The 25,119-nt window shown below is 35.3% G+C and overlaps 1 protein-coding gene and 2 non-coding genes across 5 annotated transcripts in view; 2 read left to right on the top strand and 1 right to left on the bottom strand.

Moving 5' to 3' along the window:
* The window catches only part of LOC138702881 (popeye domain-containing protein 3-like), a 57,939-nt gene extending 37,026 nt beyond the window's left edge, over positions 1 to 20,913 (top strand). For 2 of the 3 annotated variants that reach the window (XM_069830255.1, XM_069830257.1), the window contains one exon: positions 16,649 to 20,913. In XM_069830255.1, the coding sequence (XP_069686356.1) occupies positions 16,649 to 16,833 (185 nt within the window). In that variant the 3' untranslated portion in view covers positions 16,834 to 20,913. Of the gene's footprint in view, positions 1 to 9,280; positions 11,462 to 16,648 lie in introns of those variants that run through there. The other variant, XM_069830256.1, reaches the window with a different exon arrangement.
* Positions 12,232 to 12,307, bottom strand: TRNAC-GCA (transfer RNA cysteine (anticodon GCA)). The gene has a single exon. It is a non-coding gene; the product is annotated as a tRNA-Cys (tRNA).
* Positions 12,562 to 12,637, top strand: TRNAC-GCA (transfer RNA cysteine (anticodon GCA)). The gene has a single exon. It is a non-coding gene; the product is annotated as a tRNA-Cys (tRNA).
* Positions 20,914 to 25,119: the final 4,206 nt, after the last annotated feature.

Raw genomic sequence — 25,119 nt, 5'->3', positions numbered from 1 at the left:
AATGCTGAACCTTCCAGTTCCTATGTCGACTTTGTCTTCGTCATAGCTGAAGTCAATTGCATTTACGTATTATAGTCTGAAATAGAAACCGATGTATTCCATTAGTATTTGACTCTAGAAGAGTAAATTTTCAGAAAGTTTTCTGAAATTCACTGATTCTTCAGATAACATATAGTAATTGTAAATTTAATGAGTCCTGAAAATGCAGAATCACTTAGATGAGATTACAGTAATAGCGTAGTAATAATAATGTGTTAGAAGATTACAGTCTTTTTTATATACAACAAATATGTTATATCGAACCCTTCAGTATCTGGCTGAGCTGAACTTGCGAAGAAAATAGCTTAGAATAGGTCAGAAAGTTGCCATTTGCATGAAAAGCGTCTCGCCATCTTATCATTACGGTTAAATTGCTGTTAAATCTAAGAATGACGGAATTCAGTACGACTCTGCCAAGTTTTCGTTCCTACATACTTTAAGAATTTTTCAGTCAATTTTATTCTTACATAAAACATAAAATATTACGTCATAATAATAATAATACTAATAATAATAATAATAATAATAATAATAATAATAATAATAATAATAATAATAATAATAATAATAATGGTTACGTGTTCTTTGGATTACTGTCGAAACAATACATTGGCGCAATATTTTACAACATTTAAATATGGTTATCCAGCCGTCATCTTCTTTGTGCTTGTGTCTTTAAAATGGCTGACGTTAAAGTTATGTGGCGGTTAAACTAGTAGTGTTATTCAGTACATGACGCTGTTTTATATTTTATTTAAAATATCACAATATAAACTATTATTCAGCCTAAAGAAAAGAACAGTCCGTAAATGTCACTGCTATGACTTTAAATATTCTTATAGACTACTCTAATTTAGTTAGAAATAGACGAATGAGACTCGATAATTGTGATTATCTCTAGGGCTATATTTTCTTCGCTGAGTATTCTAAGGAAAATGTTGAAGTGCGGAACTGTGGCATAGAGTGACATAATGTGTCAAAAAATAGTAAAATTATTTAGTGTTCAGTCTTGAACTCTTGTGCAATAATAGAGACCTACTTTATAACCAAATATAAATTTAAAAGAATATAGTAAAATGGCACAAGACAACTTTCAGTGCCAATAGATTGCCTTTATTGAATATTACTTCGAAACTGTTACGTGTAGGAAAGTGGAATTTGTTAAACAGTGGCGGCTCATGGAGTTCACACATGGAGTACCTTAGTCATAAACTTTAACTTGACACTCCAGTCATAACCTTCGGATGAGCCATACACAGACGCTTTCACAGAAATAATATGCATTAAAATTGACTTAGCGTTGACTCATATCCAGCAAAGAAATCATAAATATTACAATTGACACTTCATTCATATTCATAGAATTGATTCACTGTTAAAGAAACTTTAGAATTGGCGCTCCATTCATATCCGTTATAGAATGCCTGTATGTTTTATTTATAATAAGAATTAAACCGCTGTGTATACTATATTAGTATGGATGCTCTTTTGTTAGACCAGAAGTCATGGCCTACTTAATTAGTGCGCGTAGGCAACATTGGATCTTGGATTATTCAGCTGATAGATAGTAATAAGGCAGGCCATGATTTTTGATACCAACAAATGAACGTAGTAAAATATCATAGATTCCAAATGCATGCCTCAACTCTTCTTATAAACAAAATATACAGAGACTATAATCCGTCTAGTAAACAAATACACACTTAGAATAGTTGACATTCCGTTCTTATCCGTCGAGTTGACACATAAACCGCTGCTTTCAAAGAAATCATAGACGTTTTAAATGACACTTCGTCTATAATGGGAGTGGACTCGACGTTCCTCTCAAACATGTGAATTACTGTATATCTGACATAGGGAGTAACAGGGGTGTCCGTTATATTCAGCAATGTAGTTAGGAGCGCGTTTGAGTACGCTTTAATACTGCATGTTGAATATAGTAGATTATCTATTCAGGCGTCAATGTGCGACATTTGTAAAAAGTGATATACTGAAAATCTCGGACAAGTGAAACAAAACAAATGAAATTATTTTCGCAGGAAGGGTGGCGCCACAGAGACGCTACGCTGTTAAAAACTATGAGAATCTTCTGTAGTCAGCATTTCAAGGAATAGTAGGATAGGCCTATGTGTCATATTTCAGTAGCGTAATAACTCGTGATGCAAGAACAGTAAGTTGTGGATGTTTTATTATGAACTGAACGAAATATGCAGAATCCAGCGAGTCTACCCACAAAATGCAATTGATTAATTATTTAAACATTCCTTCTTACTGCAGGTGTTGGGTACAATATTCCTCTGTCACCAGAAACCAGTGCTAAAAATATTTCTTAAGTTTCTATTAAAATTAAGACTTTCACCACAAATCACGACATAACTTCAAGTTAACAGTACCGCACAATTTCCAAAATGTTGTTTCTGACATAGATACATTTTGGGTCTTTCAATTTCTGTATTTATTTTTCTCTTAAGTACTTCATTCTCTACCATTGACATCGTTTGCTTTCTTTTACCCATATCTTTACATGACTTAGTATCAGACGTCAAATGAATTTGAAATTTCATATCTCATTAATGGAAGTGAAAGGAAAATACTCAGTAAAATATTCGTGCTAATACATAGGACTATCAACGAACAACGGAGGATAAGGTATAATAATGAATTTATGAACTGTGTAAAGCTTCTGATATTCTCACTTATATAAGACTTGAAAGACTCTAATGGGCTGAACATGTACGACTTCTTTTGACTGAATACCAAAGAAAGTCCTCAAAGCAAATTTCTTCGAAACCCTAAGAGATGGAGGACCAAGAAAGAAATGGAAAGATAGACTGAAGGAAGATGTCAGCTTGCTTCATTGCCGAAATTGGGAGGTGGCAACGCAAAATACAGGGTGTCAAAAAAGTTCGTTTACAACATCACAGATGAGGTAAAAACAAACACGTTTTTATGTGGCAAAAATCTGGCAGATATACTATTTTTCAGTGGATGTCCTAAAACGGTAGGCCTATGTCGCTTGGATTCCATCAGATCACTTGCCAGTCAGTTCTGTTTGCCTGCAACACGTTGTAAGGAGAATCATGTTACAAGCGCAATGAATGGATTGTTAAGAAAACTAAGTTCGCATGCTGTTAGCAGTGTCACGGCCATCTCGATGATCGGACCTAACCTCTATGGACTTCTTTGCATGTGGGATGTGAAATGTCTGGTTTACGGTACCCCGTGCGGCAGAAAAACTGATTGTTCGCATTGTTGAAGCTGCAGCGATTATATTCGATAAACTCCTGACATTTTTAGCGTAGTCTATCAGAGAGTTAGCAGTGCATAGAAATCAGTTGTTAAACTGAAGACAGTATGAACTACATTTATGAACAACATTTTTTTTCACATCACTGCGTTCAGGTAACAGAGTGTGAATATAATCTCTTTACACCACTTATTAACTCGTAGCACCGAAGTGACAAATCTCAGAGGTTTTTGTCACACAAAAAAATGTTTGTTTTTACCTCCTTTATCATCCCTGAAACGTTGTAAACGAACTTTTTTGACACCCTGTATAAACGAATGATGGTAAAAACTGCAGAAGGCCCAGGTTCAAATCAGAGCTGTAGCACTATTAGATTAATAGATAGTTATGAGATATAGCGCTATCAATTGGTAGAGCCTTGCTGATGTGATAGGCCTTCGATCCCCGGCAGAGCCTGTCACAAAACAGGCGGCACGTGAAGCGTCCAACACCTGTGTGTTCAGCTGCTCTGTGCACTGCCGCGTCCGCTCTACATCCGCGAGCGGGAAAAGATAAAATGTGCGCACTATATAGTATTTAGTATTAGTATTTATTTATTTAACCTGGTAGAGATAAGGCCGTCAGGCCTTCTCTGACCCTCTACCAGGAGATTCCAACTATAATATGAAGAATAAAATTACAATTAGTATTAAATTTACAATTACAATTACAATAAAAATCAAAGTATGTAAAGATTACCTGACTAATTAAAGCTAGATAATTTATCATAGAAAAACAAAGAATATTTTATATTTACTGAATTACAAATTAAACCCAGAATAACAAAATTGTATAGTGAAGAAATTACTGGATATTGAAATATTTTGTGATAGATTAAGGAAACTATTTACAAGAAATCAATTACTGACCAAGTGCCTAGTAAATTTGCGTTTGAATTCAATTTTATTTCGACAGTCCCTGATGCTAGCAGGTAGCGAATTCCAGAGTCTTGGCAGGGCTAACGTGAAAGAGGATGAGTATGAGGAGGTGATGACAGTCACAATAATGATGATGATGATGATGATGATGATTATTATTATTATTATTATTATTATTATTATTCTATTCTTAATTTAATTTTATGATTGACGACAAGTATTACCTTATTTATCTAGCTGATTGTTTTATCGTCATTCCACTCCATTGACTCTACAGTATAGTAGGAATTAATTAGGAATTCCATCCCATCACTTCCCCTGTGTACGTGTGTTTCACATGAAGTTGTGTCTCTGCGTGGTTTGTGGTGCTTCGCTTCGACTCCTGGAGTGTGCATGTTTGTTGAGTGCCCAGCCCCGCATGCGTCCTGCCGTCCACAGCGCATCAAACACAAATGGACAGTTTCGTTCTTCCAACAAGTATAGAGTTCCAGCTAATTTTTCTTTCTTTCTTCCCTTCCCCCTTTCTTCGTTTCTTTGATTCGTGTATTACTAAATTTTTTATTTACTTATTTCGTTATATTTTCCTGTCATTAGTTTCTTCAGATTTCCTTTCCATTCTTCATAAATTTTCTCCATTTTCCTGCCGCTTTTACTAAAAGTGAAGGTAAACCAGAGAAGTAATACAACTAGCGGAAACATAATGTAGTTCCCATAATATTTTTCTTTTAATAATTGAATGCTGTATGATCCATGATGGAAATAGGATTTTAACATTTTCAAACGGTGAATGCCCTCCGGTTAACATTGCGTCTATAGTTTTTTATTTGTTTGCATTGTGAAATTTATTACACGAATTTTAATAGCCAAAATATATTGAACACTTTACCGAAAACAGATCAGATTAGTGAACAATTCAATACCGGTATTTAAAATGTAGTCCCAACTCGCATCATTACCTCGCAATGAGTAAGTGTTCGATTTTACCTGTCCCGTACAAAAATAGAATCAGATAAGTGGAAATTGGTGTGTCGCAAATTAAGGTTTTCTATGGGAAACATCGCCAAAGAAAGCCTTTAACATGTAACGTACGAGAAGAGAATAATTTAAGTCCTTGATCGTTTATGTCCTCATCATTAGTTTATTTCATTCCTTGATTATTTTATGTATTCTTCGTTTGTTTATTTAATTCTTTATTGCTTTGTGTTCTTAATTTTTTTAAAATTTATTGATTGTTTTTTGTCTTGTACATTTTTTATTTAATTTCATAAATGTTTTTTGTTTTATTTATCTGCTGATTTAATTTCTTGATTGCTTTGTATCTTATTCACTTGTTTATTTAATTGCTTTATTGCTTTGTACCTTATTCACTTGTTTATTTAATTTCTTTATTGCTTTGTATCTTATTCACTTGTTTATTTAATTTCTTTATTGCTTTGCATTCTTCACTTGTTTATTTAATTTCTTGGTTGCTTTGTGTTCTTCATTTTTATTTAATGTATTGATTGTTCTTTGTCTTGTCTTTTTTATGTAATTTCTTGACTGCTTTGTACCTTATTCACTTGTATATTTAATTTCTTTATTGTTTTGTATCTTATTCACTTGTTTATTTAATTTCTTTATTGCTTTGTATCTTATTCACTTGTTTATTTAATTTCTTTATTGCTTTGCATTCTTCACTTGTTTATTTAATTTCTTGGTTGCTTTGTGTTCTTCATTTTTATTTAATGTATTGATTGTTCTTTGTCTTGTCTTTTTTATGTAATTTCTTGATTGCTTTGTACCTTATTCACTTGTATATTTAATTTCTTTATTGTTTTGTATCTTATTCACTTGTTTATTTAATTTCTTTATTGCTTTATGTGTTCTTCATTTATTTAGTTAATTTCTTGATTGTTTATGTCTTCTTCATTTGTTTATATAATTTTTCACATTCATATTTTCAACTTCTTTAATCATCTTCATTCAATTTTCTCTTCTTTCTTTCTTCTCTCTCTTGTTTATATTTTACTTTCATTTGTTTCTCCTCTCTTCGTTTCTATCTATATCCACTTCCTTCGTCTTGTATTAACGTTTTCGTGTCATTCTTTGTTTTATATTCATATTCCTATTTTAATTGTTTTATCGTGTGTTTCTTTTTTCTTTTTTACACATAATTTTGTTTGTTCCGTTTCTTTCTTCACTCTATATATCAGTTTAATATATATTTTTTTAATTTCTTCTTTCTCATGCGTTCTTTATTTAACGCTTTCCGTTACACATACTTTTTTCATGTTTCATTTCTATTTATTTTTCCTTTGTCTCTACTTTCAACTCTTCCTTTCACTTTCCCCTCCATATTCGCTTACTTTGCTTTCCTCTGTCACCTTCTTTCCATAAGAGACTCGAGTTAACAGAAGAAAATGAATTTTTCTTCTCTTAGTTCAAGTCACATTTTATATGTATTCCTCCATGTCTGAACGAGTTGTCTCTTTGTTTTCATGTGTTGTTAACAAGTTTAGCTAATTGTCCTAACTTTAATAACAATAACAAATAAACTCCTACTGTCATGTAACCAGCTGCTTGTGATGTAGTGTAAATAAACACAATAAAGACTCATACTAAAACACACTCACCACACAACTAACAGTCCATATCCTGTCACTCCCCTCCTGAATATCTGTAATGAACAACTACATTTATCACACTCGAACACAGCTAGATGCGTGCTGGGTTAATCCTGAACTCTTCAGCCCCAGATAACAAACAGTGTAACCCAGATTCATTCTGACACGCAAGTTTAACGAATAGTACTTCAGTACCGATTTTCATATCTTCTTCTTCTTGTATCGACTGTTATCTGAGACTACTAGAGACATCTGTCTGCGAGGTAGAAAAACCCGAGTTTGGAATAGTTGGTAATTTTGACTGATGCTCTCATATTGAGGACTGGTTTCATTCACGTGGTCAAAATCTACTCCTCTACAACACGAATCTTCCCTTCTGAAGATGCTGTCCTAAGGAATTTTGTCACCCTTAAAGATCTAATTTACATACTGTGATGTAAGTCCATTAAAAATGTAGATAATCATTCTATTTTCTCATAAAACTACTTAATTTTTAGCACTAATTAATTTTCGATATTAATGAAAGTGTTCATATTAAGTGTACTGTATTGAAATTAATTAACAGCGTTGGCATAAGATATAGTTTCATTATTGTAGAATCTGCTGTGCATAGAAACATACGGTACTGTTATAAAAGTCCACTAATAGTGTAGCCGAAAGTTGTAGCTTTATCATTACAGGTCCAATGAAATTGTTAGTAATAATTGTCCGTTGCTAGTGAAGATATAGACAGAAGCGTATTCTTGAGGTCCCATACACACAAAGACTTACCTGAAGGTAAGTCTGTACAAATTTACTTTCGGGAAGTATGGCTAAATTGGATGATTGCCCGTACATGCTCAGACTTACCTCCTGAACTTATAGTTCACCAAGAAAACGTAAGAGGTCGGTGAAGTCAATGATTTCCCAAGGAGAAGTGCGATCACTCGAGAAATACTATTCCTCAATGGTCCACGATTCCTTAGCGTTATTTTTGAATAGTAGATATGTCTATAGTTTCGCTTTATAAGTGTTATTATAACTTATTTGATTTTCCATAGAGATGAAAAATATTTATACATTTCTTTAAAAAAAAATCTTGAGAATAGTTGCTCGAATCTCAACTCTTATAGCACAGTCTAGTATATACAGTCACGAAGCTTGAGTTGTGAGGGTGCTAGGAACAATAGACTGTGCAGGTACTATTTCGCATTGTCTGTAATGAGGCGATAGTAGCTATCCTAGTGGTTAGCAACTATCTAGGGATGCATATTTACTACGTATTGAGCTTCGTGACTGTATATACTAGACTGTGCTTATAGCTTGCCGCCATTTCGCTACAGAGAACTGCAGAACTTAACAATGAAAACTCGACCACATGCTCGCAGCATCGTTTGTTTCTATATTTACTTTTTCTGCCGCTTAATTTGAAGAGCGCTACAATCAAACAATTTCAAGCAGTTGTAGAAGTCTGGAGACTTATCTCAAAGTCAAAACTTTTAATACGTTTCGCCCATACACGAGGAGACTTGCCTGTGGATTTAAGTTACCTCCAGTTAAATCTTTGCGTGTGTGGCTTTAAGGAAGTTGATTAATAATGTAGGCGCGTTGTAGTTTCGTCATGATAAGACCTATTGATTCGCTAGTATTAATTGTTGTCCGTTGTTAGGGAAGCTGTAGACACATAAAGCCTATAGAAACGTACTGTTATGACAGTCTATTAACAGTGTAGCAGCAAGTTGGAGTTTTATCATAATAGCATTTTTTGATTTGTTAGTATAAATTGTTGTTTGTTATTAAGGAAGCTGTTCATAGAAAAGTACTGTTATGGAAGTCCATTAATAGCGTAGGCGCAAATTGCAGTTTTATCACTATTTCTTTAGTTGGTTATTTAATGATGCTGTATCAACTACTAGGTCATTTAGCGTCAATGGGATTGGTGATAGCAAGATGGTATTTGGCGAGGTGAGGCCGAGGATTCGCCATAGATTACTTCACATTTGTCTTATTATTGGGAAAAAGCTCGGAAAAAAATCCAACCAGATAACCAGTCCAAGCGGGAATCGAACTCGCACCCGAGCGCTATTCCCGATCGGCAATGTTACATTGTAAAATTCCTTTGCAGAACGAAAAGTTACATTTCTTCGGATCAAGTTTTTGCACATTTAGAAAACATAACCAAATTTCTTTCAATCTTTTATTATCATAATACACTGCTCTCTTAAATTGACTGAGCATATTAAGAATTCAATCAATTGGTTTTCTGAGACACGCTATGTAATATTTCACATAAAGAAATTTTTATCTCTAAAAGGAAGCAAAAACAAACAAAATTGTATTAAACCGTTTTGTTTGAAATATCTTTAAGAACAATTCTTTGAAATTAATGACATTACCCACGGTGCATTCTGTATATCCCTTATGCATACTGCTACCTTGTAGTTTATAAATATAGGTTATTTCCCGTCTTCTAAAGTCACTGTACTTTGTTACAGGTTCAAACGGGGAGGTAGCAGTTAAGGCAGACGATACAACAGCAAAATGATTAAGAAAAAGTCCGAACTATTAAGTTCGAAAATTCTTTAAAATCTGTCCACGTAGATAAGTTTTACACTAATGCCACAGAATTTTTGTGCTAAACATTCTTATTAAGACAATTTCTTAGTAGCGTCCAACGTCTTCTATTCCCTACAGGTACAGCGCTGCTTTATGAGATGGACGGTCAGAATGTTGCCGTTTGAGTGGCAAGTGAGCAAGCCTACAATCAAGAAATTAAACATGTTCACAACTAAAGTCCCGTCGCTCTAATTTCCGGCAGCCAATCGCGTTGCAGGTCGGCTACATTTAAACGTGTGCGTCTTGTGATTCGCTGATTCATTTCTTAAGGCTCGATAAATACTTAACATAATCGCCCGCCATTTTAGCTCTTTCGTTGGCGTTCGCAGAAAGCACACGAAGACGTTATTTGCCGCTCAATTATTTGCTGAATTACATTCCGTTTGATTTATTATCATAGGAGCTACGACATGATAATATTTAACGGTGTGGCAAATAGATTCCTCATATGGTAGCTCGGTAACGTAAGAACAAAAATGGCGAACGGTACTACCTACCTAGACTTTATAGAGCCTTCACTTTCTAAGACGTAAGCAAAGAGGCGGAATCATGCCGGAAATAACAGCGTCGGGACTATAGGAACAGGATTTCTACCACCTAAAATTGTCTAGAAATATGCAACGTCATATAAAATTTTAACAAATACGACCACAACATGAAAAAGTGGCAGGTGATTCACAGAATCCTCTTATTAAATGAATACACCTTTGGGTTATTATTTTGCATTTTATTTTTGTATAAGCAGAGATACGTTTCTATCGACCAGTGATATCCTAGCCTCCTTGATAGTATTAAGTTATGAGCAGATAATGTTATTTTCTTCTGTCGCTCTTACTAAAAAAGTGAAGGTAAACAAAAGTAGCGGGCACGAAACTCTATGATTGTCTACTGGAGAAGTAATACGACTAGCGGAAGCATAATGTAGTTCCCAATATTTTTTTTAGTAATAGGCTCATTATTGAAATCGGATTTTAATATTTGCAAACAGTAAATATTCTCCTGTTAATATTCTCTCTATAATTTGTGATTTGTTTTCAGTTGCTATGGAAACACAGATTTGTCATTTGAAGTTTCTACGATATTGTAAAATAATTACAAGAATTTTATTGAACATTTTACGGAAAACAGATAAGATCAGTGAACGATTTATATTGAAAATGTATTCAAAATGTACCCAAACTTATTTTTATAATGAGCCGCCCACTATCAAGTATGTTGTGACCTCCATCACTGCCATTGTTCACCATAAACTTTTAATTTGCTTTAACTGAACTGCGATCTGTAGCATGGTAGACTGACATCCTATTCTAATTTCTTTGTGCTATATCTAAGGGGCCAGGTGTTGGCGCAAACTGCAGGGGATTTTAGTAGTTAATCGCTCCGCAGAACATCCACAGTCCATCCCTGCTAGCAGCCCTTGTAGTTTTACATCATATACAGATTTAATATTGCCTCACATAAACTAAATTTAAAAAGATATGCTCACGTTTTTAGGGTGGGCCATTGAATTGCATACTATCTGGCTTTCTATTATGCATGTTTGAAGGTTTGGCTATGACATCCCTGAATATCTCTTAGCTCATCAAATCTCAATGCAATCTTACAACTCTATGGATAAACTCTATAGAAGAAAGTGTCGTTACATGGAACTATAAAATGATTAATGCAAGTTCTTACTCAGTCACATATCAAAGAACTGCTTACAGCGTCATTTTTAGACTGCATTCAGTTGAAAGACACGCTCTGTATAAATAGTTTTATGAAAGATATTCACCATACAGGCTTTAATATAATTAAAAACTATTCCTACATATCAACATTTTAGCTTTAACATTTCTTAAGGGTTTCCATCATTGTAATGCAGTTAGTTACTCAACAGGGAAGATTTACATAGCAAAGGGTTCGTATACAAGTGAAGTCAAATTGAAACAGATATGAGTGGTTGAAATATAGACAGTCACTTGTTAGGAACGAAGAGTTCTCATGCAAGTCTGTCTTAATTTCTTTAACCAATTGTAATAATTTGTAACAAGAATTCACCTGTAGACGGTCGTATAATCGAGTAGCAACGGATTCTTAAACAAGTTCATTTAACAATAGGAATACAAGGAGTTTGAACTGCAGACAGTTCGTTAGGAAGGAAGATGCCCATAGTAATGGATTAGCATAGGCCTACATATCCGTCTGACAAAGGTGATAGATGTATTACTAGCTGTAAGAGCGTTTGAACTGAAATTAGTTCGCTAGGTGGGAAGATATTATCCATAGCAACGAATTAACGTAGAAGTCCGTCTAATATTAGGGAAAGAAGAAATAATTATTAATTGTAGCAGCGTCTGTAGAGAGTTAGGGTGGAATATGTCCATGGATAGTAACGGATTCATAGTCTGTGTAACAATGGAGAAAGGAGAAGAGTAGCAGCGTGTGGACTGTATACAATTTGTTATAAGGGGCGATATCAATAGAAATGAATGTTTGTACAAGATGGAAGAGGGAGTAAGATTCTAATGCTTCCAGTGTTCAGTATTACAGTGTGCTCTTAAGTCTAGATTTGTATGTTTATAGCTCAGTGTGCAACATTTTTCATACTTTTAATAATATAAGAATTTTATGTACAAGTGAAATAAATATAATAGATGATTAAATTTATCATTACCCTAAATATTGCACGTCTCCAATTTTTATTATCCAACAGACAGTCCAGATCTGCACCAACAGGTTAATTTCCGAAATTTTAAGGATTTATCTATTATTCTATGTGTCCATTTCCAGCACTTGGTCACTTCTTTAGCGCTTACAATTATTACTAATTAAATACGAGAAAAATTCGTACCGGCACCGGGAATCGAACCCAGGACCTCTCAGCTCTGCGCGCTGAGCGCTCTTACCAACTGAGCCATGCCGGGACACGATTGTAATAATACAATAGACTAATTCATATTAGTCGTGTAATATTCAATGAGGTGGGCGAGACCTCATACATTTGAATATTTGATGTATTAAACCGTTAGCAGTTGTCATGAAACTGATGTTGAATATGGCCACAAAGTCATTTAAATATATGCGCTCCTGCATATATGACGTGTATCGTCGCAAGTGCAGGCAGTAAGGCCGTAAAATAACATTGCGAGAGGGGTTCGACCGGCGCCGTGGATCGTGTCCCGGCATGGCTCAGTTGGTAAGAGCGCTCAGCGCGCAGAGCTGAGAGGTCCTGGGTTCGATTCCCGGTGCCGGTACGAATTTTTCTCATATTTAATTAGTAATAATACAATAGACTAATTCATATTAGTCGTGTAATATTCAATGAGATGGGCGAGACCTCATACATATGAATATTTGATGTATAGCGCTTACAATGTTTCAGAACAGTACATATGTACGAGTATTTTTCTGCACTGTAACTCCTGAGTATCATAAACAAAACTGATCATATTATTTCAAAATAAATTGAACAAAATCTGAAGACATACGAAATTATCGAACTACAGTAATATTTCTAATATGAATAATTCGAAGTCTGATGACTGTAGCGAATTCCGGCTATTCAAGAGAATCATACCTTATAATTGAGTTTCTATATTTGTTCTTCAAAGGAAGACTACTTTTAATATTGTTATTTATTAATTCATTAATTAATTGTGTTCTGCTCAAGGGCAAGTCTTTCACTGCAAACTCGCATTCTCCAATCTTTCTTATTTTTCGCCTACCTCTTAGTCTCAGCATGCGATCCTTGATGACAAAAACTAAATCATCGTCGGTGCTTTCAAACCCGTCTGATGGCGGTGGAATTTAATGAGCAATGCACCTCCTAGTAAGGCTACCTTCGAGAGGGATGTAGATTTGTAAGTACCATGCCTTATATACAGGGTGATCCAGAAAGAATACTAAATATTTTAGGGATAGTAGTATGGACTTTTCTGAATTAAAAAAAGTCCATATGTACATATGTCTAATTTACAACAGTTGTCGAGATACAGCTGTTTGAGTATTATGCGTAAGAAATCTTACAAAATATTATAAAGAAACGACAAATGACTACATACAAAGGAATAAACATGTCGCTTTTCTGCGATTGTCTGAACACAACACTGTTCTTAATGGGTGTAGAGAAACAGTTGTTTTTAGTTCCTCTGGCAACAAGAAAGTGGAATTTCAACCATAATGACAGAGTCCTTGTACATTTTAGCCGTGAGGTGACACATCATCTAAATCTCACATTCCCCGAAGCGGTCACGTGTATTGGCCACCAAGATCTCCAGACCTTACTCCTGTCGATTTTTTTTTCCGTGGGAGTGAATAAAATTAAAGATAAAGTGTACAAGAACAAAGTAAATAGACGGCACGAAATGGTCGCTTACATTATAAATAGTGTTGCCTTACATTATAAATAGTGTTGGCCTCATAAAACAACGACGAAACGACCTCAGAAGAGAAAACTTATTGTTAACAAGGCAGAAAAACGCATTGAACAATTGAAATGCATTTATACCATTAAATAAGCTATACATGTAATCATTAAGTCATTTTACTTTTCATGTGGAGCTTGTTGTCCTTAATATTGAAGCAGCTGCGTTTTCATGCCTATTGAAAATTGGACACATGTTTATATACACTTTTTACACGGAATAGTCCATACTTCCACCTCCTAAAATATTTACTATTTCTTCTGGACCACCCTGTATATAGTACGTAAAAATACCGTCGCTGATGGAGAGCTCTAGGAAAAATTTTTCTGCCATCTATTGCCGTTTTAAATTTCAGTGTTAAATAACATATAGCAGTAAGAAAGGTGATTGTTTGAGATTATTTGTTTCGGATATCAATAACTGTTAATAATTCTCAGGCCTTGAATGTAAATACAGAAGAATCGCACTTAAAATTTGATTATTCTTAACTGAACATTGAAGTTATAAACATTATTAATTACATCACTTTTGAAATCGCTCACTTTCTATTAAAAATAATAAATGCCTACATACAGTAACACCACCTCGCTCGAAACAGAAAGAGTTGTATTTATACAAAAACTTATAAATGCGAAATTTCAAACATGACGGCCGTTTTGTTGTCCAACTATTTACCTTCATAACTTTCACACATCTGAATGAAACCAATTTGCGTCTCCATAATTAAAACCATTAGCTAGTCAAGGAATACGTTTTCTAGAAACACCGAGTACCTATACAAAACCAGATTCAATATATTATTTGATTTATTACATTTAGAAGCAAACGTTGCCTAAGCAACTGAAATTAAAAAGTTGAAAAGCAAGTATAGCGTCTTTAAACACCATTCCTTTGTGTATTAAAATCTGTTGTCATTCATACATAGGCTATACCTTATACTTAACAGATTTTCTGCGATTTCAAATTGTCCTCAAATTTAAAATAAAATTATACAACCATTCTTTAAAGCTAAAATAATTTGAGTGGAAATATAATCGCTCAGCAAGAAGTTAACTTCTTGTTATCACTGAAGTCTGCAAGAAAGAAGACATTGCATCAGTTCTATAACAAGAATTCATCCAAAATCCCTTTCTCCTTCCAACATTAAGTCCTCGAATTTCCGACTGCAAGAAAAGCAAACTGTAATCCAACAACGAAAACAAGTAGCCCAGTAATAATAATAATAATAATAATAATAATAATAATAATAATAATAATAATAATAATAATAATAATAAGATAATGTAATATAGATATATTTCTGACTTACTTCTTCCATATACATTCACTTCTTTCTTGACGCTCTTCTTTCTTCTCTACTTCTTTACCTTCTTCTTGTAGGCCTGCACCTCTGCTTTATATTCTCTCTTCTATGCAAAAAATGTTTAGCTAGAGTCGATGGCAAATCGGAAGGCGGTCGTCTGCTAGCGTTTGCGTGGAGAGAGACAGATAGAGAGAGAGCAAGGCAGCGTACAACATTGCCACATAGATCGGAACTGTTCTATATCATGGTATATCTTGTTCTGATAGATCGGAACTGTTCTATATCATGGTATATCTTGTTCTGATAGATCGGAACTGTTCTATACCATGGTATATCTTGTTCTGATGGATCGGAACATTTTCCTACCATGGCGTGTTCTGTGCTGGTAGATCGAAACAGTTCTGTATCATGGTATATCTTGTTCTGATAGATCGCAATAGTTCTGTATCATGGTATATTTTGTTTCGGTAGATTGGAACATTTCCATACCATTGCGTGTCTTGTTCTGATAGATCGGAACAGTTCTGTATCATGGTATATCTTGTTCTGATAGATCGGAACAGTTCTGTATCATGGTATATCTTGTTCTGATAGATCGCAACAGTTCTGTATCATGGTATATCTTGTTTTGGTAGATCGGAACATTTCCATACCGTGACATGATTTGTGCTGGTAGATCGGAACAGTTCCATACCATCGCGTGTCTTGTTCTGATAGATCGGAACAGTTCTGTATCATGGTATATCTTGTTCTGATGGGTCGAAACATTTCCGTACCTTAGCGTGTTCTATGCTGGTAGATCGGAACTGTTCTATATCATAACATATCTTGTTCTGATAGATCGGAACAGTTCTGCATCATGGTATATCTTGTTCTGATAGATCGGAACAGTTCTGTATCATGGTATATCTTGTTCCGATAGATCGGAACAGTTCTGTATCATGGTATATCTTGTTCTGATAGATTGTAACAGTTCTGTATCATGGCATATCTTGCTCTGATAGATCGGAACAGTTCTATATCATGGTATATCTTGATCTGATAGATCGGAACTGTTCTGTGTCATGGTATATCTTGTTCTGATAGATGGGAACAGTTCTGAATCATGGTATATCTTGTTCTGATAGATCGCAACAACTCTGTATCATGGTATATCTTGTTCCGATAGATCGCAACAACTCTGTATCATGGTATATCTTGTTCTGATAGATCGGAACAGTTGTGTCATGGTATATCTTGTTCTGATAGATCAGAACAGTTCTGTATCATGGTATATCTTGTTCTGATAGATCGGAACAGTTCTATATCATGGTATATCTTGTTCTGATAGATCGCAACAGTTCTGTATCAAGGAAGCCTATATCTTGTTTTGATATATCGGAACATTTCCATACCATGACATGATTTGTGCTGGTAGATCGGAACAGTTTCATACCATCGCGTGTCTTGTTCTGATAGATCGAAATAGTTCTGCATCATGGTATATCCTGCTCTGATAGATCAGAACAGTTCCGTAGCGTGGCGTGTCTTGTTGGCAGTGTTCAGCAGTAGAGAGCGTCTGTGCCCCAAGGAGAACGGCCTGGCCCTGCCAAACGGCCGCCTGCTGGAGATGGAGCCACTCACAGAACTGCCTTCCAACGACGACCTGGCGTCCAACAACGGCGTGGAGAGCTGGCTGGAGACGAGCTCCAAGTACCACAGCTGCGAGGTCGTGGACAACTAGCTGCCAACACGCAAAGTGTCAGTAGGGATGAATTATTGTGGGACTGTAATAATGTCCGAGGTCATCACTTGAGTACGTTTGCATAATGTCTGATAACAAAAAAAATTGTCTTATGTCGTTTATTAACCCGTCAGTAAGCATACAGCGTTAATGTACAACACCGAAATATTTTCGCGGAGTATAGAGTGGTCTAAGGCCTAGGACACGCGTTACGGTATGCGCGCTGATTCGAATCTTCGTCGAGGAAGAAATTTTCTTGTGAAATTTCGGTCTGTGTATGGAACTGGTGTCCACCCAGCAACGTGATGAATTTGGGGAGCCACGAATACGATAGGTAGCGAAATTCGATTATGAAAACAAGCTACAACGGCTGGGAGGATCATCGTGTTAACCACACGATACCTCTGTACTGACTGGATGATTGTTTACCTCTGCTCATGTATGTGGAAGACTTGGCCCTTCATTGACCGTCGCGCAACGGATAGAGAAGTCCTAGATAAGCAACTTGAGAACTTATAAGAAACCCACGGTCTCCGACGTAAAATGCGTGTAGTAATACCTACAAGCACGAAACTAAATTTTGTAATGAAAAATCAATAGTAAAGCCAAATAGGGTTACAATTTATATTAGAATGGCTTCGCACCTTCTTAGAGATAGAGAGAAACCGGATTGCTATGTATAGAGCGTTGAAACTTAAGAAAATACCATTGAGAATAGCTATAGGCGTCTTAGCGGACATCTCCTCACCTATAACGAAAATGCGCTAAGTACAGCTCGACCAAGTTAAGTCTGCGAGCCGAGAGGGGAACTTGGAGGCAGTTCTGTAGTGAAAGGAGGCCGTAACGAGAGGAGACCAGTACAGTCTCATATGACAGCAAAGTTTTCCTACTGCGCTTCAGTTCATAGAGCGGTAACAATTTAAGACGCTTTGAAATGGACTGTACTTCTAATTCTGCTTGACAGTGAGGTTTGGCGTTCTGATTGGCAAGGGGAGGCTGGGAGACAGCGTAACTGTTGCCTTTATCTGAAGACAAGGACAACAAATGCGTGCGCTCCGTAGTGTATTTTAAACGATGTGCACGCGTTGAAATCTGAGCGTCAAGTGACTTATGTGGCAACTGTGTTTTGCCTCTACATTCCTCTACATTCCATCCTGTTATCCCCACTCGCAGACTTGACTTGGTCGAGCTGTATTTCTTAACGTACGTATATAAAATAACACAAGTAAATCTAAACCAATTATTTGGTTATTGGAAATGAAACATACTAATATGCAGCGTGAACTGTAAGTAATGTCATTAATTTCAGAGGATTATTCTTTGAGATATTTCAAACAAAAAGATGTAATAAAATTTTCTTTGTTTTTGCTTCCTTTTCGACATTAAAATGGTTTTATATGAAATATTTCATAGCGTGTTTTGGGAAAGCCGTTGATTTAATTCCAAATATATATACAGTCAATTTAACAGAGCAGTGTATTATGATAATAAATGATTGAATGAATTTTAGTTTTGTCCTTTAAATGTGCAGAAATTTGACCTGAACAAATGTAACTTTTCGTTCTGAAAAGGAACTTAAAAATGTCACATTTGTTCAGATAAAATTTCTGCACAATTAAAGGACAAAACTAAAATTCTTTCAATAATTTATTAGGAATATACTGCTCTCTTAAATTGACTGAGCATATTGAGAATTAAATCAATGGATTTTCCAAAACATACTTTAAAATGTGTCACACAAAATAATTTTTATCTCGAAAAAGATGCAAAAACGAGCAAAATTGTATTAAACTTTTTTGCGTAAAATATCTAAAAAAAAAACATCCCCCTGAAATTAATGACATCACTTATGGTTCACCCTGTATAACTTTAGTTATAAGGAGTGTAAAGCGTTTGTATTTGATGCAATGCTTGGTTACAGTATTTAGATTTACTTTTGTTAATTTATGTAAATACGTTACAAAAATCGTAAATAACTTCTTTTAGTTATATTACAAAGAGGGCGGGAGTGTCCCCTAAGAAGACGATTATATAACCAATGGTATTTTCTTAATTCCGAAGACTCCACAGCAATTAATCAACGGCGGCTTCATAATTTTAGTGTTATCATAATCTGCAAAATCTGTAGACTAATCACATGATCGCACGCCACTGTATTTTTCTTGTAATCGAAACTCATTTTGTTAACAATATTGTTGCTCTTCCTTTTTGTCCCTAGTGTTACGAGATATCTACCATAATCATAGGATGTGAATTTATTCGTGACATGCCAGGAATCTCTGATAGATTACGAGAATCTTATCTGCGTTGCGTATTATTTCAAGTGGTAGAAATCAGTGGCGTATAAACACTTTGGAAAGTTTACGTCATAACATGGAAATTTGAAACCACAGACCATGGGTTGCGTATCTCAAGTTGCTTGTCCAGGACGTCTCTATACTCAGTGAAAATATTTTTATGTTGTTCAGTAACACTCTGTATACAGAATGATTATGAAACTATTGAATGAATTTTATACATAGTATTCAATAACAGAGCGTATAATTTGTTAAAAGTAAGGCTGTCTATTAAAAATGCAGAAAGAGATTGTTGACTAATATTGCACTCTAAAGGCTGTAAACGAAATAACCTACCAAACTTACGCAAGTGACACGACACAGTCCAATGAACAATGAAGTTTTAAAAATGCGTCTGTCTCGTGATTTTATTTTAATGTAACAAAATGGCATGTTTGTAAGAAGGACAGAAGGCACCGATCGGGCATCGATTTCGTTAAATATGATTTGAGACTTCCGCGATGATCAATGTAGTTTCAAATATTATGGTACTTCCACCGTGTCTTATTTGTAGAGACATAGAACTTTTTTAAACTTCACATCCACTCCATTATCAAGGAAAACAGAGAGGAGTGTGAACCAATCTGTGGGCTCCGTTACCAAAAGTCATTCCTCAGGGCTGGACGTCCAACACAATGGTGAGAAGGGGGAGGGGCTAATGGAAGGAGAGAAGCCATTGGCTATATTTGATAATCAGAGCTGACTGCCCTGGAAAGGATATGCATCTGAGTAGATAAAAATAAAAAAGAATCAAATAAATAGAGATAAGAAAGAATAGTTTCAAGGCAAACACCAACGAGAAAATGCATTTCAAACAGTATAATTATGCCGGAGATATTAACTTCGAAGGCCCTAATGCTTACTAAAATTCCAAGTTGGCCACAAATATTTGTTGATGTCGACAATTCATTACGTGATAGCTACCGGGAAAGAATGAAGACTGCGAGATATTAAAAAGCAAGGACCAGTGATGGCCCCTTTAAGTACTAAAAATTAAAACCATAAAGATAAATAATGAGTAATAATGAATGCATGCATGAATTAATTAATTCAAGAAAGAAACACAGGATGAGTAAATGAATGAAAGAAAGACTAGAAGAAGCATGAATGAACGAAAGAAGTTAAAAATAAAGAAATTAACTAATACAATGAAAAAAAGAGGAAGTCAAGCAAAATACAGGGAAGACAAGGAGAACAAGGGGAACGCAATGAGAACACAGAGAAGACAAGGAGAACTAGGGGAATGCAAGAAAAAGGGGAATATAATGACAACAAAGCGAAGGCAAGGAGAACATACGGATCACAAGGGGAAGGAGAAAACGAGGAGAATAAGGGGAATAAAAAGAGAATAGGAAATACAACGAGAACAACAGAAGTATAAGAGAGAGACAATGAGAACAAGGGGATCATAAGGAGGATAAGAGGAATACCTGGAGAACAAGGGTAATGCAAGAAGAACAAGATGTAGACAATGAGAATAAGGTGACACAAGGAGAACAAGGGGAATACGAGAGAACAAGGAGAATACAAAGAGAACAAGAGGAATAATAGAAGAACAAGGATAATGCAAGAAGAACAATATGTAGACAATGATAATAAGGTGACACAAGGAGAACAAGGGGAACACGAGAGAACAAGGAGAAAGGAAGGAGAACAAAAGGAATACTAGAAGAACAAGAGTAATGCAAGAAGAACAAGATGTAGACAATGAGAATAAAGTGACACAAGGAGAACAAGGGGAATATAGAATAACAAGGGGAATGCAAGGAGGACAAGAGGATACAAAGATAAAAAGGGTAACACAAGGAGGATAAGAGGAAAACCAGGAGAACAAGGGTAATGCAAGAACAAAATGTAGACAATGAGAATAAGGTGACACAAGGAGAACAAGGGGAATACGAGAAGGACAAAGGGAATGTAAGGAGAACTAGGGTAATGCAAGAATAACAAGGAAAACATAAGAAGAACAAAGCAGGAAAACAAGGGGAATCTAGTGAGGACAAGGGCTTCAGAAGGAGAACAAAGAGGAGATAAGAAGAATAAGTGGAACGCAAGGAGAATAGAGAGAATATATGAGAAAAAGGGGATGATAAGGAGAACAAGATACACAAAAAGAGAACAAAGGGAAACAAGGAGAACAAGGGGAAGACAAGGAACACAAGTAGAATACAAAGGCAACAAAGGTAATGGGTCCACACCTGTGGAGTAACGGTCAGCGCGTCTGGCCGCAAAACCAGGTGGCCCGGGTTCGAATCCCGGTCGGGCCAAGTTACTTGGTTGAGGTTTTTTCCGGGGTTTTCCCTCAACCCAATGTGATCAAATGCTGGGTAACTTTCGGTGCTGGACCCCGGACTCATTTCACCAGCATTATCACCTTCATTTCATTCAGACGCTAAATAACCTAAATGTTGAGACAGCGTCGTAAAATAACCCCATAAAAAATAAACAATGGTAATGGAAGGAAAAGACAAGGAGAAGAAGGGGAACATAAGGAAAACAAGGAGGAGGGGGTTGTATTTTTATGTGACAGTCAATTTCCAAACTACCTCCCATCCTGTTGAGGGGAAAGAAGTAGTTCTACATCAAAATTATTTCTTTTCAAGCTAGATTACTACAAATAAAAAATGTCACATTATTATACAATTAATTTCTGTTCAGTGGATTGTCTACATCAACTGTATGGCTTTGACTGCTTAGCTATATCATTTACACCCTATATAGATAATTCACAGTTATACTGTAGATCTTATTGAAGTACCTAGTATTACTATTTCATTTGAACGACAGTTTCAACTGCAGAGGTTCTTCAGCTTTGGACTTAAAAATGGACAAGAGATTATTCCATATCTTTTCGGAGAGCAACACCACCAAGATTCCCACCTCCTATGTGCAATTCCTATTAAATAACGTTGCAAGGTGGCCATAGAACTAATAATGTAGTGGAAGATCTCCACTCTAAATTTGAGAAAATGGTTGCTGGATGGATATCATGTCAGTATTTGGAGATTTATATAAAACGCAATAGAGGAATAGAATAAGACAGAGAATGCCATGGTCCAAATTCGCTATGGTCACATCAAACGCAAAACACTCCCTAAACAAGAAATATATCATACTATAAATCAACGGAGAATTGAAGGGAGTGTATATCGACACAGTCCATATAAGGACAAGAATAATGTAAAACAATATTTGCGGGCACTTTCGTGTCATATGAAACTGCATTTTGACCTCAGTGGAGAAGAAAATTAGAAAATAAAATTAGTTACAGAATAGTGTAAATTTAGCTAACATTTCATTCTTCAAAATATTAATTTACATTTGATAAATACAGAGCGTTCGCCTAAGGGTGGGGCCAGGAAAGCGGCCTGCCTGCGGTGTCGCTTGCGGGAATGTCTATCCGTAAGCTTCCGCTTTCTATACTATACTCTGTAGAGTTTTAATTTTAAAAGTTTTGCAGCAGTAAAGACTGATGTTTTTGAAACACTAACTTCCTGTGAAACACGTCTTAGAGATTTATTAGGATAGCGTGTAAATGATGCACTGATTTCATAAATTTTTTCTCCCGTCAATACTCTTTGTTTTCGCTTAGGAATTGTAGCATTTATCGACCCTGTTGTCCTTAATTTGTTAACAAGACGTCTAATAGTTTCTCTACCCTGAATTGGAGCACCCGGATATTCCACTTCAAATTGCCTACGCACCTCTCTACATGACTCTGTTTTCACATATGCATCATACATCCTGTTCAAGCGTGAATTTTGCGTTTTGCATTGTTAACAAATTTTACACAACGCTGAATATTTAAGCAACTGTGTTAAGAAACTGCACTGTACGTGTTAAATACTGCAACATCTGGCTCACAACTGATAACTTGTCGACCTTGATGTCCTTGATTGTCGAGCGTGTCTCAACAACTGCGCGCACAAAGCGGCGTATCAGTACATGCCGCTTTCCTGGCCTCACTCGTAGGCGAACGCACTGTATTCTTCTGGACATTCATAATACCATACATGTACAGTACTAACTCCGGACATCTTTATAATGATCTTTTAATGACTGGACATTAAATATAATAGACATTTAATGACTGTAAGCATATTTTATGCTGGACATTTGATAACGGAGATACTTTTGATACTGGACATTAATGATAATGGACATTTTTGTAGTGGAAATTTCGCAGTGGACTGATAATCGTGTGGAGAATTACACCTTCAATCTAAAACTCTCTCGCATTTAAGGTCTGAAGAGATTGATATAAATTAATTTGAAAATTTACTTAACTTAAGTTGTTATGCAAATCAAGCAAGAAGAGGCATAGGCTATGTGCTCGGAAAACTTTGAAATGTATGTTGTTTGTATTATTTAAATTTCTTTGCCTGTTAGTAGACAAAGTTTTTGAAGTCTCAGTTGTCCGTTTCAGCAAGGTGCAGCAAATTGTACGAAGGCTTGATGCGTTGTAGATCCCAGGGATATGCGCTAAAGTGCACGGAAAACTTCTGTATTTCAAACTTAGTGATATTGGAAATAAAAATTATCTATAATGTAGTGTCTATTTTAACTTGTGTGTAATTTCTATGTAATGACAAAATATGTGCCAATTATGTAGCTTACCTTTTAGTTTATAAGGACATATTATTACTGTTTTGATGAATATTTCTTCCTGCATATTTTATTTAATAATATATAATTTATTAAAAGTGCAATATTTTGAAATATATTATATTTGTTTATATTCAAGGATATTTCCTGTAAAAATGTCAAGGTATTCGTACAGAAATACATATAAAGTTTGAGAAGCACAACAATGTCTTTCTTACCGGACACTCCTTGAAAATGCTGAAGACTCTGTCGAAGAAAATAAAATGTAATTAAAAAAAACTGCACTTTACTTGATGTTTCAATGTATGTATTTTTTTTTTCAAATATAAAGTATATCTGTATAAAACAGTTAAAATAAATATAATTCAATGTCAATCGATGGTTCTTCTTTCCAATCATTCTCTTTGGAAGCCAGAGAAGCTCTACCATCCTATCCCTGTATGTTTTGTGAAGAATCTTACCTTTCTGCGTACTGAATTTATTATCAATAGGACTAAATTTCGAATAGGCTATCAAAGAGGTCCGTTCCAAACCATACTAGAGTCCACTGATGTAATTTTTCAGGAGAGAATAAAAATTGTTTATGTGACTACTGAGGGAGGCAAATTAAAATACTAAAATCATTAACAACGGGAAGAATTTAATTTATCAGAATCAATTTTATTATATTTGAAATCACTTTTACATCAGACTGCCATAAAATTCAGAAAATATCATGTGCATAATACTGTTTGACGTGAACATAAAAAAGAAGAAAACGCTCTTCCTCAATATTTATAAAAATTCAACCAAAGTAATTGTGTAAGCAATTTTTTCAGTCACTTATTATCATAATGCACCGCTGTCATAAATTGACTGAGAATATTTGGAATTAAATCGATGGTTTTCCCAAAACGTGTTATGAAATATTTCACATAAAACAATTATTTTCTCGAAAAGGAAGCAAAAACGAGCAAAATTCTATTAAACTTTTTGTTTGAAATATCTCAAAGAATAACCTTCGAAATCAATGACATTACTTACGGTTCATTCTGTATACAGGAATTTTATAATATATGTATGTATGTACATACAGTCGTCCTGAGTGGTGCAGTTGGTATAGCGCTGGTCTTCTGTGCCCGAGGTTGCGGGTTCGACCCCGGCATTTAAGTGTGCTTAAATGCGACAGAATCATGTCACTAGATTTAGTGGCATGTAAAAGAACTCCTTCGGGACAAAATTCCGGCACTCCGGCGACGCTGATATAACCTTTGAAGTTGCGAGCGCCGTTAAATAAACCATAATTCAATACATACATACGTACGTACATACATACATACATAGCCTACATACATACATACATAGG

This window comes from Periplaneta americana, chromosome 7 (assembly GCF_040183065.1).
Source record: "Periplaneta americana isolate PAMFEO1 chromosome 7, P.americana_PAMFEO1_priV1, whole genome shotgun sequence".
NCBI lineage: Eukaryota > Metazoa > Arthropoda > Insecta > Blattodea > Blattidae > Periplaneta > Periplaneta americana.
Note: the sequence above shows the minus strand (reverse complement) of the source record. Positions and strands in the feature narration are given on the sequence as shown.